General features: G+C 36.9%; 1 protein-coding gene across 4 annotated transcripts in view; it reads left to right on the forward strand.

Moving 5' to 3' along the window:
• Nlgn1 (neuroligin 1) overlaps positions 1-12,349 on the forward strand; it is a 660,587-nt gene that overhangs the window by 208,075 nt on the left and 440,163 nt on the right. For all 4 annotated transcript variants that reach the window (XM_050142046.1, XM_050142045.1, XM_050142047.1 and 1 more), the window contains one exon: positions 1,168-1,320. In XM_050142046.1, the coding sequence (XP_049998003.1) occupies positions 1,168-1,320 (153 nt within the window). The remainder of the gene's footprint in view (positions 1-1,167; positions 1,321-12,349) is intronic.

The following is a 12,349-nucleotide window of genomic DNA, read 5'->3' on the forward strand; positions in this document are numbered from 1 at the left end:
TATCACAGACAAAAATAATTGAGACATGGGGCATTTAAATCGGTCATTCCTTTTTAAGGGGAGGACAAACAGATCCTAAATCATCACCAGTCTTCCTGTGACTTCTATCTTATGCTTCCAATAAATGCTGACGTCATGACTAAAAGCTTGTAGGCAACACTAGTTTGATTAAAACATTTAAAGAACTTAAACTATATTTTCAAATGACACTTTCAAGCAAGTGCTAAAATTAATATACAACAACATACCCCATACAATAATAACATGCTCCACTTATGAGCAGAAAGGGCCGCAACTTGTTATAAACAGTAATTTTTACCTATAGTTATATTTTGATATTTTAATGTTTGAGACTGAATCAACACCACAGGTTAACCTTTTCAAAAGAAATTACTACATTTTTAATATTGATCAAATCACTTTTTATATGGTACCTCTTCATTCTTGTTGAAAACCACATAGTTGTTTTCCGTTGGATCTTAGCAAAATACAATGAAATTGAGAATGGGAGAGAGTCACATTAATTCCACCCGACATCTCTCCATTCTTGGCCTTATCGTGATCCATGATGAATAATCTGGCCTAGGAAGAGTACATCAGCTACAGGGAGTAGTGCAAATAAAAGTTTGTCCTGTTTTTCTCCCAAACACTATGTTTGCTTTGGTAGGTGAACTCCGTGGCTTTTCTACAAACATATTCCCATAAATGCATCACAACAGGTGCTCAGATGCGCATAATTTTACTGTCTAAACAATCGTTTGACAGAACTTAAGCAGTAAAATTAAACTCTGAAATGAATATTATAATGGCATAATTATATTCACAAATGAGAGCACAAATGACTTAATGTAATCATGTTGTATTTGATACAAAGCTCCAAAGTAAGTAGGGGAAGGGACAGATTCCTTGGCTCTAAATAGAAATGAACCATTGTCCTTACTTTATAGTTTGTGGATACCATGCCCATCTCTTGGAAACAAAGTTTTAGGCAGAAAGTAATGGGTGCCTGTTGCTGTTTCCTACAATGACTCTTAATAAGAATTGCTTAAGAAACACTTTTAAAAAAGCAGCAATTTAAAATCATGCCTTCCTTAACGTACAAATGTGCTGTTTTGTTATATATATTGTTGGGGGGTAAGAATAACAGTCAACTATTTGTTTCTGCAGATATTCGGGACAGTGGGGGTCCAAAGCCAGTGATGGTGTACATCCATGGTGGCTCTTACATGGAAGGCACTGGAAATCTATATGATGGGAGTGTCTTGGCAAGCTATGGCAACGTGATCGTCATCACAGTCAACTACCGGCTTGGGGTACTTGGTAAGATATCTCTTGCATCTTTCACCATGCATCATAAAGAACGTCATAGCTTTGTTTTGCTTTCTTCTTTGCTTCCTGATGGAATTTTTTTGAACCTAAAGTTTTGAATGGTTCTATGCGCTCATTAAATGTTCACACAATAAGTACAGCCAACTTGGGAAAAATTCAAATTTGCAGCAGAAAGGTAATAGAGGCGTTGATTGTTTAGATGTACATCGTGGTTTGACTACACAGAAACATGAAAGCTGACAATGGCAAAAGTCTTCAAAATGAGAAAAAAAAAAACAAGTGTCTGGACAAATATTTACTTCTGTTGTGCTTTGGTGGAGCAGTGTTAAAAATATGCTTGAGGTTGCTCCTAAGTACAGGTTTAAACTTCCTTCTAGAACTGTATATGGACTAACTTGGTGACGTTTCTGTTTACCATTGTCATGTAGGCATTTCCTTGCTTCTATTTATTTGCAGTTCCAAATTGATTAAGAATATTTTCTCTCGGTATATTTCTATTGAATGACTTAATTTGAAAAAAGCACACAGTCATTGCTTAAGATGACAGTCAGTTCAATTCAGTCTGCTCCATTGTTCCAGATGGAAAACAGAGTCTAAGCCGGAACCCTTCATTTTGAATAAAAATATAGAGAAATTTTACTCTTCGTAAAATATCTTCATTTAATAGTCAAATTTGAAAAGATAACTTGCTGTTCTACCAATTTAAGAAGTAGGTCACATTATTGGCAATGATGAAGAAAATAGTATTTAATCAAAGTTATCTGTGGTATGTTAATGTAACTTGATTAAATATTTCACTTTTAAATCTTAGTTGTTCTAAAACTTTTACTACAACTTCAAGACTCAGAATTATTGTCTGTAGATAAAGGGATATTCTACTCCTGAATTTTGTCTTCTAAATTCAGGAGAAATGCTAAGTTATATACTATTTTATATCATACATATGTTTTTGCCATGTTGAGAATAAGGGCTTTTTACTTTCTCATCTTCCTTAGATATTTTGACAATGTGGTGGAGTCAAGTGGATGATACTATAATGGGCATACTTTATCAGTGGAGGTAGAGTGTATTTCTGCAGCCCAGTGCACGGGAGCATTTTGCTGACCAGAGTGTATACTTATGCATTCTTCAGTTAGAATCATTTTGTTGCATTAGAAAATGCTTCTGACCACTGAAAACTCTGCACATTAGAAGACAAAGAAGGAAGTGTTCATAATTATCTCTAAGTATCTTACAAAACATTTTCAGATGACGGTTTTTTATGATGCCTCACCACTTTTATTTTGTAGTATTTACATTTTATACTATTTCTATAATTCAGTCATTTTAATAACTATCATTCTCATTGTTTTCCAAATTTCTCCAGTTGAAAATCCCATGCAGTGACATGTTTGTAGACTAAAATTCTAAAAGAAATTGCAAGTGTGGCGTCCGTGCTTGTAGCGATGGCATACGGCGTCTTGGCTGACAATTAGTGTGTCACAGCACAACTCTCTATGATGAGCTTTGTGATGAAGCTAATAGAAATTTTACCCCGGGCTTCCTGTTTCCTTTTAAAAGTGTTATTTTCCTCTTTTATTGTGTCTTTAGTAAGGACTTCACATTGATCTGATTTGAATCCTCCATACACGGTCACATCTTGTCTTAAGAAACGACATTGTGGTTGGGTTTCAGGACAACAGATCAAGCAGCTAAAGGAAGGAAACACTCACTCATCTCACTGTCTGCCTGGCTCAGAGCCAGCACTGCTGCCATGGAGGATGGGACTTTCCAGGTTTAGTCTGCTCTGTCTGAATCCCAGGGTTCAGCCTTCAGTTGGCTCTTTTATTCCTTAAGCAGTAATCATATTTAGTCTGAGGCTGCTTTTTATTAAACTCTAAACATAAAAAATAATCAAAATTTGTTGGTGAAATTGTGTAAAGAAATGGTTCTCAACCCAAGGTTCACAAACCCTTTCTTTGCACAAACTTTTCTTTGGGCCTAAGGCCACTGGAATACACGATGGTTCATAAAAGTAGCAGCAAAATCATTGTATGGTTGTGGTCAGCACAACATGAGGAGTTCTGTGAAAAATTTGCAGCCTTAGGAAGGTTGAGAACTATTGCTCGAACACATATTTTAAAGTATTAATCCTAGAATTAGTTAGATTTTGGCCAGAGTTTTATTTTCAAAATAAAACTGTTGGGATTGTATTAAAATGAGATAATCGAAGGAAAAGTAATTATCAGAACATGTATTATAGCATCCTTCTCACAAGTGTCACATTAAACCAGATCAACAGTCATTGTGTTGAGCCATGACAATGAGGACTGTGAATATGTTTGTTGTGTATATTTATCTAACAACAAGGTCAGCCAAGGATTCTTAGGCGTGGGTTCCAAAAGAATGGTGGTCAAGTTTGTTGTGAGGTAAATGCTGAAAATTAGGTATAAAATAAGAGTTGATTTCATATCAGAGAAAGTCCTATGCTGTTTTTTGATTCTGGTGTTTTGTTGTGATGATGAATTTGGGAAACCAGTGAAAACTGGCTGATTATAGTTCTGTTGATCTGTGGCAATTGGCAGGCAAGCCAATGTTTGGAGCACGTTTTTGCCACTTTGAATTTATCGTATTTGTTTTGCTCTTGCTTTTTGTGGTTAGTAGAGAAGTAAAAATCATTCAGGTATAAAATTCATACGACTATCTGGTAACCAAGGTTCTAGAATTAAATTGTCTTGTGTGAAAAAGTATTTTGTGTGTTACTAATTAGGAGCAGTGTGGAGAATAATTAACATGTCAGCTCATTCAGGGAGTCGATGGTTGGCATAACTTCCTGAACTAAGAAGCTTCTGTGGTGTCCTTGGAAGAGTGGCACATACCCTCACTGAACACTACTGCACATAGCCTTTCCCGCTGAGATAGTCAGTTGTGTGCTGAGAACATTAACGGCCAGCAAGGTTGACAATTCAGACAAGAGGGAGGAGGGAGGACTCTGGTTCTCCCCTCACTGTCTCAGATCAACTGTCAGTTCCTGGGGACCGTGTATCAGACAATAAGAATCCAGACAGGAGCTTGATCGTGCTCACAGTTTCGTACTCCTGCAGTTGTGATGTAGCTGGCTGTGTTTCTGCTTCATTTAGCATCTGCTGTTTAAAGCACTATTCCATACATCTTGGAATTGAGTATATAATAATTTTTACTGGGTTGCATTTTAATATTTTAATTTATGGTGACTAAAATTTATTAACCTGGTTACTTGAAAAATGCTTTGGTTATGTTTTGTTGTAGGAGAAAGTAATCTATTTAAAATATTTAGATTGTACCCTGGGTAAGTGTGTATTTTTATTGCCAAAAATTGAAAATTGTGATGAAATAAGTCGTTCACTGTGTAAGATGCAGTGATTCACATTTTTTGAAAATGGAAAACTAAAATTGTAATGTATCTGTAAATCTCACAAAATATAAAATACAGTAAGCAATTTAATATTCCAATGAGTTTCAACTATTTTAAAATTACAATAAATTTATGTTACTTTTAGTATAAAATGAATGATTCAATGCAATGATATTTAAATTAGGTCATTGTAAAATTGGTCATCTGGTGGAAAATGCTATCTTTGTCTGGGAAGGACCTGTTAGAGGTAGTTGTACAAGTCTTTATTCTAGCCAATATTATTTACATTTATTTTTGTTATTTCTTCGAACACACAAAGTGCTTTGATCCTTTTCCACCTCTAACACTTTCTAAACTCAATCCCCTTCCCTAACCATATAACTTGTATCCTTTCCTTGTTATTTCTCTCTTTTCTTTTTCAATGCCTCAAGACCAGTTAATTTATGTCACCTAAGTGTTAGTGAATGTGTGGTTTTCCGCTGTGCCTGGTTGACCTAGCAAGTGGTAGACTCTTAGGGAAAGCTGTCTCTCCCTCTCCTGACAGTGAGCCGTTGCCAATAGTTCGGTATCTTGTGATGGAATAGTGTGTTCTATCCCTCTCTATGCTGAGATTTGATATGGTTAGGATTTGTACAGGATTTATGCTCTCATGACTGCTGTGAGCTTATATGCATAGCTACCCTGCTGAATCCAGAAGACAATCTTCCCTTGGAGTCATTCATCAGCCCAGGATCTTACATGTTTTATGCCCCCTTCTCCTGTAATGATCCCTTAGACATGGGAGAGGCTGTGTTTGGTATATATGTGTTCCCTTTATGTCTGAGCATTCTACACTCTTATTCACCGAACCGTGGCCAGTTGTGAGCTGCCATCAGCTACAAAAAGGTCTATCTCAGATTAATGTCGAGATGAATAGTCTATGGGTGCAGTGATAAACACTCAGAGTTGTTTACTATGTCTGATAAGCATCATAATAGCAGTAGTTTCTCTCCTATGATTTAGGAACTGCCTAGCTATAAGTTCTAAAACAACAACAAAATGTTGCTAGATATGGATTTTGGCTCGTGTAGCAGATGTTAAATTCAGTAGCAAAGTAGCTTTTACTTTCTTGAAATTTATGCCACTATTGTACTAGTGCGCACACCTCCCAGGATGGTCGATCCTCATTGTACCATTGCACACACTCCTAGGCTGGTCGATCCTGAGTGTACCAGTGCACACACATCTCTGGCTGATCACTTCTGACTGTACCAGTGAACACACTTCCCAGGCTTGTTGATGCTGATTGTACCAGTGCGACACATCTCAGGATGGTTGATCCGGACTGTGCCATTGTGCACACCTCCCAGGATCGTCAATCCTGAGTGTACCAGTGCATACACCACCCAGGCTGGTGGATCCTGAGTGTACCAGTGCACACACATCCCAGGCTGGTCGATGCTGATTGTACCAGTGTGCACACCTCCAAGGATGGTGGATCCTGTAGTTTTCAGGACTGATAGGCAGGTGTGACCAAGTGATGACTGATAGACAGGTGTGACTGAGTGATGACTGTCTTTCTTCTCCAGTATCTTACATGGAGTTTCTAGCAATATGAAAGCTAGCCAAGAGGGCTGAAGCATCCAGGATTTATTACCTCCAAAATTTGTCTGAAATTAAACAAATTTTGGGAAAATATCTGATTAAATACTTTATTTTGATATATATATATATTGCATAAGCCTTTAGAGTGGAAAATATTGAAGTAAATTATATCTAATTGTATTAAATAATTATAATTAGTTTATCATGCTACTAGAGGCTATATAGTTCAAAACATTTTTTTCTTAACTTATTGCAAATCAATTTTAATAAACTTTGTTTTTATTCTGTTCAGCCTGGTTACTGAGAGTTGATGATTTTTATAACTATAGTAAGGCTTAAAATACTAAAAGAGAGAATGCATACATACCTATTGCTTTAGTGTGGTCAATTGTCACCAAAACCACTCAAGTTAGCAATATTCACTGTTATGAAGAATGAAAAGTAGGAACAACATTGTCATTTAAAAGAAGTTTTATTAATGAAAAGGTGAATTGAATGGTAGAGGATAGTAATTTATATACTTTATTGTGATGACATCTAAATTAATTTCTATTTTGAAGGCATGGTATATATATAAAACTAAAAACCTGAAGTTTAAAAGAATAGAAACAGAATGTGTCTTATGGGCTGATGAGGGCTGCTCAAAAGGATTTGTGTCTGAACTCTACGAGATTCAGCTCAAGGGGATTCACCAAGTTTGTGGAATAATGTACATTCACATATTTGTATGCAACAACGATTCATGAAAAAGTGGCCATGAATTCGAACAAGAGCAAACAAGGGTTTGGAGAAAGACAGGGAAGTAGGGACAGCTGTAATTATATTGTAGACTCAAAAATAAAAGCAAAAAAGTAAAGCGAACCATTTTCCAACTTTGCACTTTGAATTTTTTTAAATAGAGAAATGCTTGTCTTTTATTTTTTCATTCCCATCTGCCTCGATTAAAAACAAATCTCTAAAACAAAAATAAAAATAGCTACATATGCAAAAATAATGTATAATCACTTGCCAAATTTTATATGTTGTTGATTTCCTACTTTGTGTGTGTGTATGTTATTGGATCACACAAAGGAAATTACTCTGCTCTTCACCTCAGATTCTCTTCATAGATTCCTAGTTTTTGGACAAGACCCTGAATTTACTGAAAAGAAGAAAGCATACCTTCACTTCTTTATTGTTTATTTCCCCATATTGTTCTTGCCTTAAAAAACTGAAGAAATTTGTGACAACTAGAGACATAACAAATAGGCTGCAATTTACATTTGGAAAATTAAACACTTAAAAAGAATTGTATGCCCCATTATTCAAAAAGCATTTTAAAGGGCAAGGCTTTGCGTGTCTTAATCACCACTGTCATGCAAAGGTACGGTGAATAATAATCAAATGATACACTAGTAATTTTTCTCACATTATACTACAGGGAAATTGATTATATGAGCTGTATTAAGCTGTATTTTTTTATTTGCAACATAGAGTAATACTAGAATCGAGTGGAAATTATGTTACTAGAAAATGTGAAACTATAGTTCTTGTGTCAATTTTCAATAAATCCAACAGCTTAGCAGTAAATGCTCGGATTTCTACAGTGCCATGCAACAAAGTGCAAACCAAACCCAGTAAGCCAAGATATTTGTTGATTTTAGTTATCAAAGTTGAAACCTAAATTGCAGTTCAAAAAGCAGAGATTTATGGTGGTCATACCAGTTGTTTCAGCTGGGTTTTAATAAAGTGTAGGTGGTAATCAATTTTGATTGAGTGCTAGAATGAGCACCCTGGAGGAGACAGATTGTTTATTTAAGGAAATTAAAAAAAAAAACAAGCTAACTGAAACTTTGAACAATAAGCTGCGTGTTTGTTATTTTTATTCTACATCCTACCTACAATGTGTTTGATGCAGTTTAGAAAATTGTCAGCAAGTCCCAAATGACAAAGTAGTAATTGTCAGTTAATGTAGTTACGAGGAGAGTTTCTGTAAGACGTGTTCCAGATATCTCTGTTGATTTATTCACTGTAAACTGTGTGGTGGTCTGCACAGACTTTTGTTAACTGTTGAGGGCTTTATAAACATTCCATCTGCTGCCATAAGGGATGTGAGGGATGCAACAGCTAAACGGAAATCAGCATACGATGTTCACTAGACAGCAGCTTAGCTCATCGTCAGCTCTGAGTTAGACATGGCTCTGGAAGAGAAATGTCCTTGAGACCAGATGCTCTGTGAGGCCCCCGAATAGGTGACCCCTAGGGACGCATCACTGCCTGTCTCTTCTATAACAGCAAAGACTTCCATTAATTTCTAGAAAATTCTATGTGCTACTGCCAGTCATTTTCTTTGTGTTGGTCTATATTGAATCTCTCCACCTCAACGTGGCTGATGTGTGTAAAATTTTCAGGTTTCTTCATTTTGTGTTGACAACTAGCGTAGGCTGGTAGCTGTAGCAACAACAATAATAATCACAGTCATGTTTGCTAGGGACCAGCTGAGCCCTTGTGTTTTCAGGGGGAATTAGAAATCTTTCTCTTATACACACTAACAAAGATTTTATCAAATTTGTCAATGTTTTGATGATGAGATAAATCAAAAACCGTACTATGGAAAAACATTTAACATTTAAGTTATAATTTGAAGGCTTTAAGACTCAGTATTATCAATTTTATTCTAGAGCCTAGTAAATAAAAGATATACTGATAACTTCCTAATCTTAATTTTTTTTTTAACTAACCAATATGGTCACATGTAGGCTCTGACCTGTCTTAAAAGAATGTATTATGTTTTATTAATTCTCAAAAAATGTTCAAATACTGGTAATGAGTGAAGTATGGGACTTATAAGTTTCTTATTTATTAAGTTTAATGATTTAGAAATAACAGCATAGAATGTAGATTCCCCCACCCCTAGGCAAGGCTTTTCTGGGGCTAGAGTGTAGTTGCTAGTCCCCGTTTCCACAGTTGGTAGCCGCTCTTTTAATTAATCCATTCATCTGTTCACTCATGAGCTCCACACACATCTGCAAAGTGCCTTCAAAGAGCTCTTATTATGTGGTCACAGACGTGGATAAATCAGACTCAGTCTGTCCTCTTCCCAGGTCATGATAAGAAAGGGAGAAAGGTGTTTAATGTTGACATGAACACACATGTTGAGAAGTTGTGTTTCTGAAAAAGCAATGGAGTGCTGAGAAAAGAAATCATCTCTGCAGTTGTCTGCGGAGGCGAACTATATATAAAGAGAACAGCATCATTTTGTCTCTCATGGTCAGGGCTTTCTAACGCCTTCAACAAGGTAAAGATTTAGAGTCAGGCAAAAATATTCCAAAACAGTTCTGAATGCATTGGAAGCAAACTGCCTTGTTTAAAGAAGCAGATAGAAATATGGAAGTATTAGCAATTAGACTCACCACAAACAACACATCTCAAAAAAATTCAATCTAAAAAACTACACTACTGCTGATGTTTAAAAAATGATATTAGTCTTTACCTAAGATAGCTCTTTCTATATTCCAAACACACAAGAACTTCAATCATGAGTACTGCCGTTTTGCTGGACTTTTGAATTATGCTTTTTCTCTCTCTGTAGCCCCTGCTTACCCCAACCTGAGGGCCTAGCCCCCTTTCCTCCCTTTCATTGGCTTGCATTAAAAATAGACTATCTCATTTGCACACACATATAGTTATCTGCTGTCCTGGCTTTCCCTGGGTCTTCCTGTGGACTACCTAATATGCAAACATCTGGGCACGTCTCCAAGTCTTCCCGTGTACTACCGACTCTGCAGACATCTGGTTACTACTCGGTCTGTCATTGTCTTCTTATTCTGAATTATCCCATTTCATTTTTTTTTATTAAAAGCAGTGGTGCTAGAGCCTTTCTTTGAGCCCTAGTGTCAGCATGCTTCCTCATCTTGGGTTCTCCAGATGACCCAGATCATCCAGTTCCAAACTCACATGCAATTCTATCACACATTCCAGCCAGGCAGAGTCCCTTAAATATAAAACAGGGCTCTCTCTCTCTCTCTCTCTCTCTCTCTCTCTCTCTCTCTCTCTCTCTCTCTCTCTCTCTCTCTCTCTCATTCTCCTAGTTCTCTCTAAACACGATTTCTTGAGTACATTCCATAGGGGTTTTCGTTTGTTTGCTTGCTTGCTTTTCCTGCAATTTTCAAGTCTGTTAAAGAATATTGCTATTTTAGAAGCAGAGGTTGCCCTCTATGTAGGTAATTTTCCTGTTCCCATGACAAACTACCTTGGATAAATCAACATAATCTTGGAGCTTCCAGTTCATGTGTTCTTGGTGCCATTACTTTGATCTACTTGTGGATGAACCAACATCATTGATGAGAGTGCACAGACCAGCAAAGAATAAGGCTCATAGAACGTAGGTGTCAGAGAAAAGGTGGAATACCAATACTCCCTTTAGTGACACACCCCATTACCAAAATTAGAAGCAATTAGTTATGACAGAAAAGATATGTAGTTGCATAATGCATTGAATTATTCTAGAATTTTTTAGGTTTTTGACTGTGAAAATAAGCTTTAAGAAAGACATATTATTTTATTTTTACAATTACTCATTTCACTGCTTTCTCATGCATATGAGGAGAGAGGAGCGTGAGGCTCTGACTGTGCATGCCATGTGTATCTGTTCAGGTCACAGGACAAGACGGAGAGTTGAGTCAGTTCTTTCCTTCTTCCATGTGGGTCCTTAGCCATGTACTAACTTCCCTCCCTTGAGCCCTACTTCCTGAAGGTGTCACTGTTTCCTAGTGACACCACAGACAAGTGAGGAACCTTTTAACATATGGGCATTGGGGTACATTTAAGATCCAAACTATCACCAGTTCTTCAGGCTTTTAAAGAAGTGTCATCCACTCAAGACAGGCCCTGCATCCTATTATCTGTCATGGCCATTTTAACTTGTTACATGTTCCCTGCTTCTCAGTCATCAGGGTCAAGTTCATGCTGTTGGAGATCATTCAGATCAAGTTGGCTCTTGTCTTCCCTCTGCTCCCATAGCCCAGCCAGCCTGTTTACATAGTGGTGAGTGGCATTGTTGTGTACATTAACAGTTTCAGGGGTATAAGTTCTACTAAACAATTTAAAATATAATTCCAACATCTTACCAAGTTTCCTAAACCTTCAAAGCCTGGAAGAGTATTTTGCATGCATAACAAAGTCTTCACTGACCCTGTAATTGAATGCACCGGGCTTTTCCTAGGGTAGGTGCACGGGGAATAAAGAACTGGGGCTGATGATGAGACTGTTGGCAGCAAAGAGCAGCAACCACATGCAAAAGGCACATTTTATATTCCTTGTAAATGAGATGGAGCTTTTTAAAGATAAACATAGTGTTCTCCATTAGCAGAGGCAAAAAAGCTCCCTGGATATCTAGATCCAAATGTTTCCTATCCAAGAACTATTATGCATGAAAGATATAACTGATTAAAACTCATGAGTTATTTCTACATTGCCATGAACTTAGTGCATGTGTTCTTCAGACACTTGCTCTGTGTTTGAGGTGATGGAAAACACTGATACTAAAGAACCTCAAGATGGTAGTAAGTATTGATCCTTGAAATCAGATAGGTGCAGTATCACAGAAAAACCACTCATGTATTTACAGATACAATAAGCTGCAGATCTTAAAAGCGGGGTGAAATGGGAGACCTTGAACTTTGCTGAGGGTATGTGCAGCTAGAGATTACACAGATAGTAGTCTCTGAAAGCCCTCCTACACACGCAGCTCTAGGGCAAGTTAGTGGCATGAGGACCAGAGATTTACTCTAAGAAAAAACCTGAAACACAGATGAAGCAATGTTTCTGAAGGGATTTCTATATCTGTATAGTACAGAGGAATGCCCTCAGATGAAATGTTCAAGAGATATTAATTTTTGTGTCATAGATTTTGGATTACTGTGTTTGATCTTGGGAAAATGGCATCTTATAAAGAAAATTCCTTTTTTCTTGGTGAATTTAACACACCCAAACTGACTTAAGCCATTGAAAAGAATTCTTAGTGGTTAACACTGCCATAATTAGCAGCAATTATTTCTGACAGAAAAAGAGATGTAGTGATTT

The sequence above is a fragment of the Alexandromys fortis genome, unplaced genomic scaffold (genome assembly GCF_014885135.2).
Source record: "Alexandromys fortis isolate MF-2015 unplaced genomic scaffold, M_Fortis_MF-2015_v1.1 scaffold_41, whole genome shotgun sequence".
Classification (NCBI taxonomy): Eukaryota; Metazoa; Chordata; class Mammalia; order Rodentia; family Cricetidae; genus Alexandromys; species Alexandromys fortis.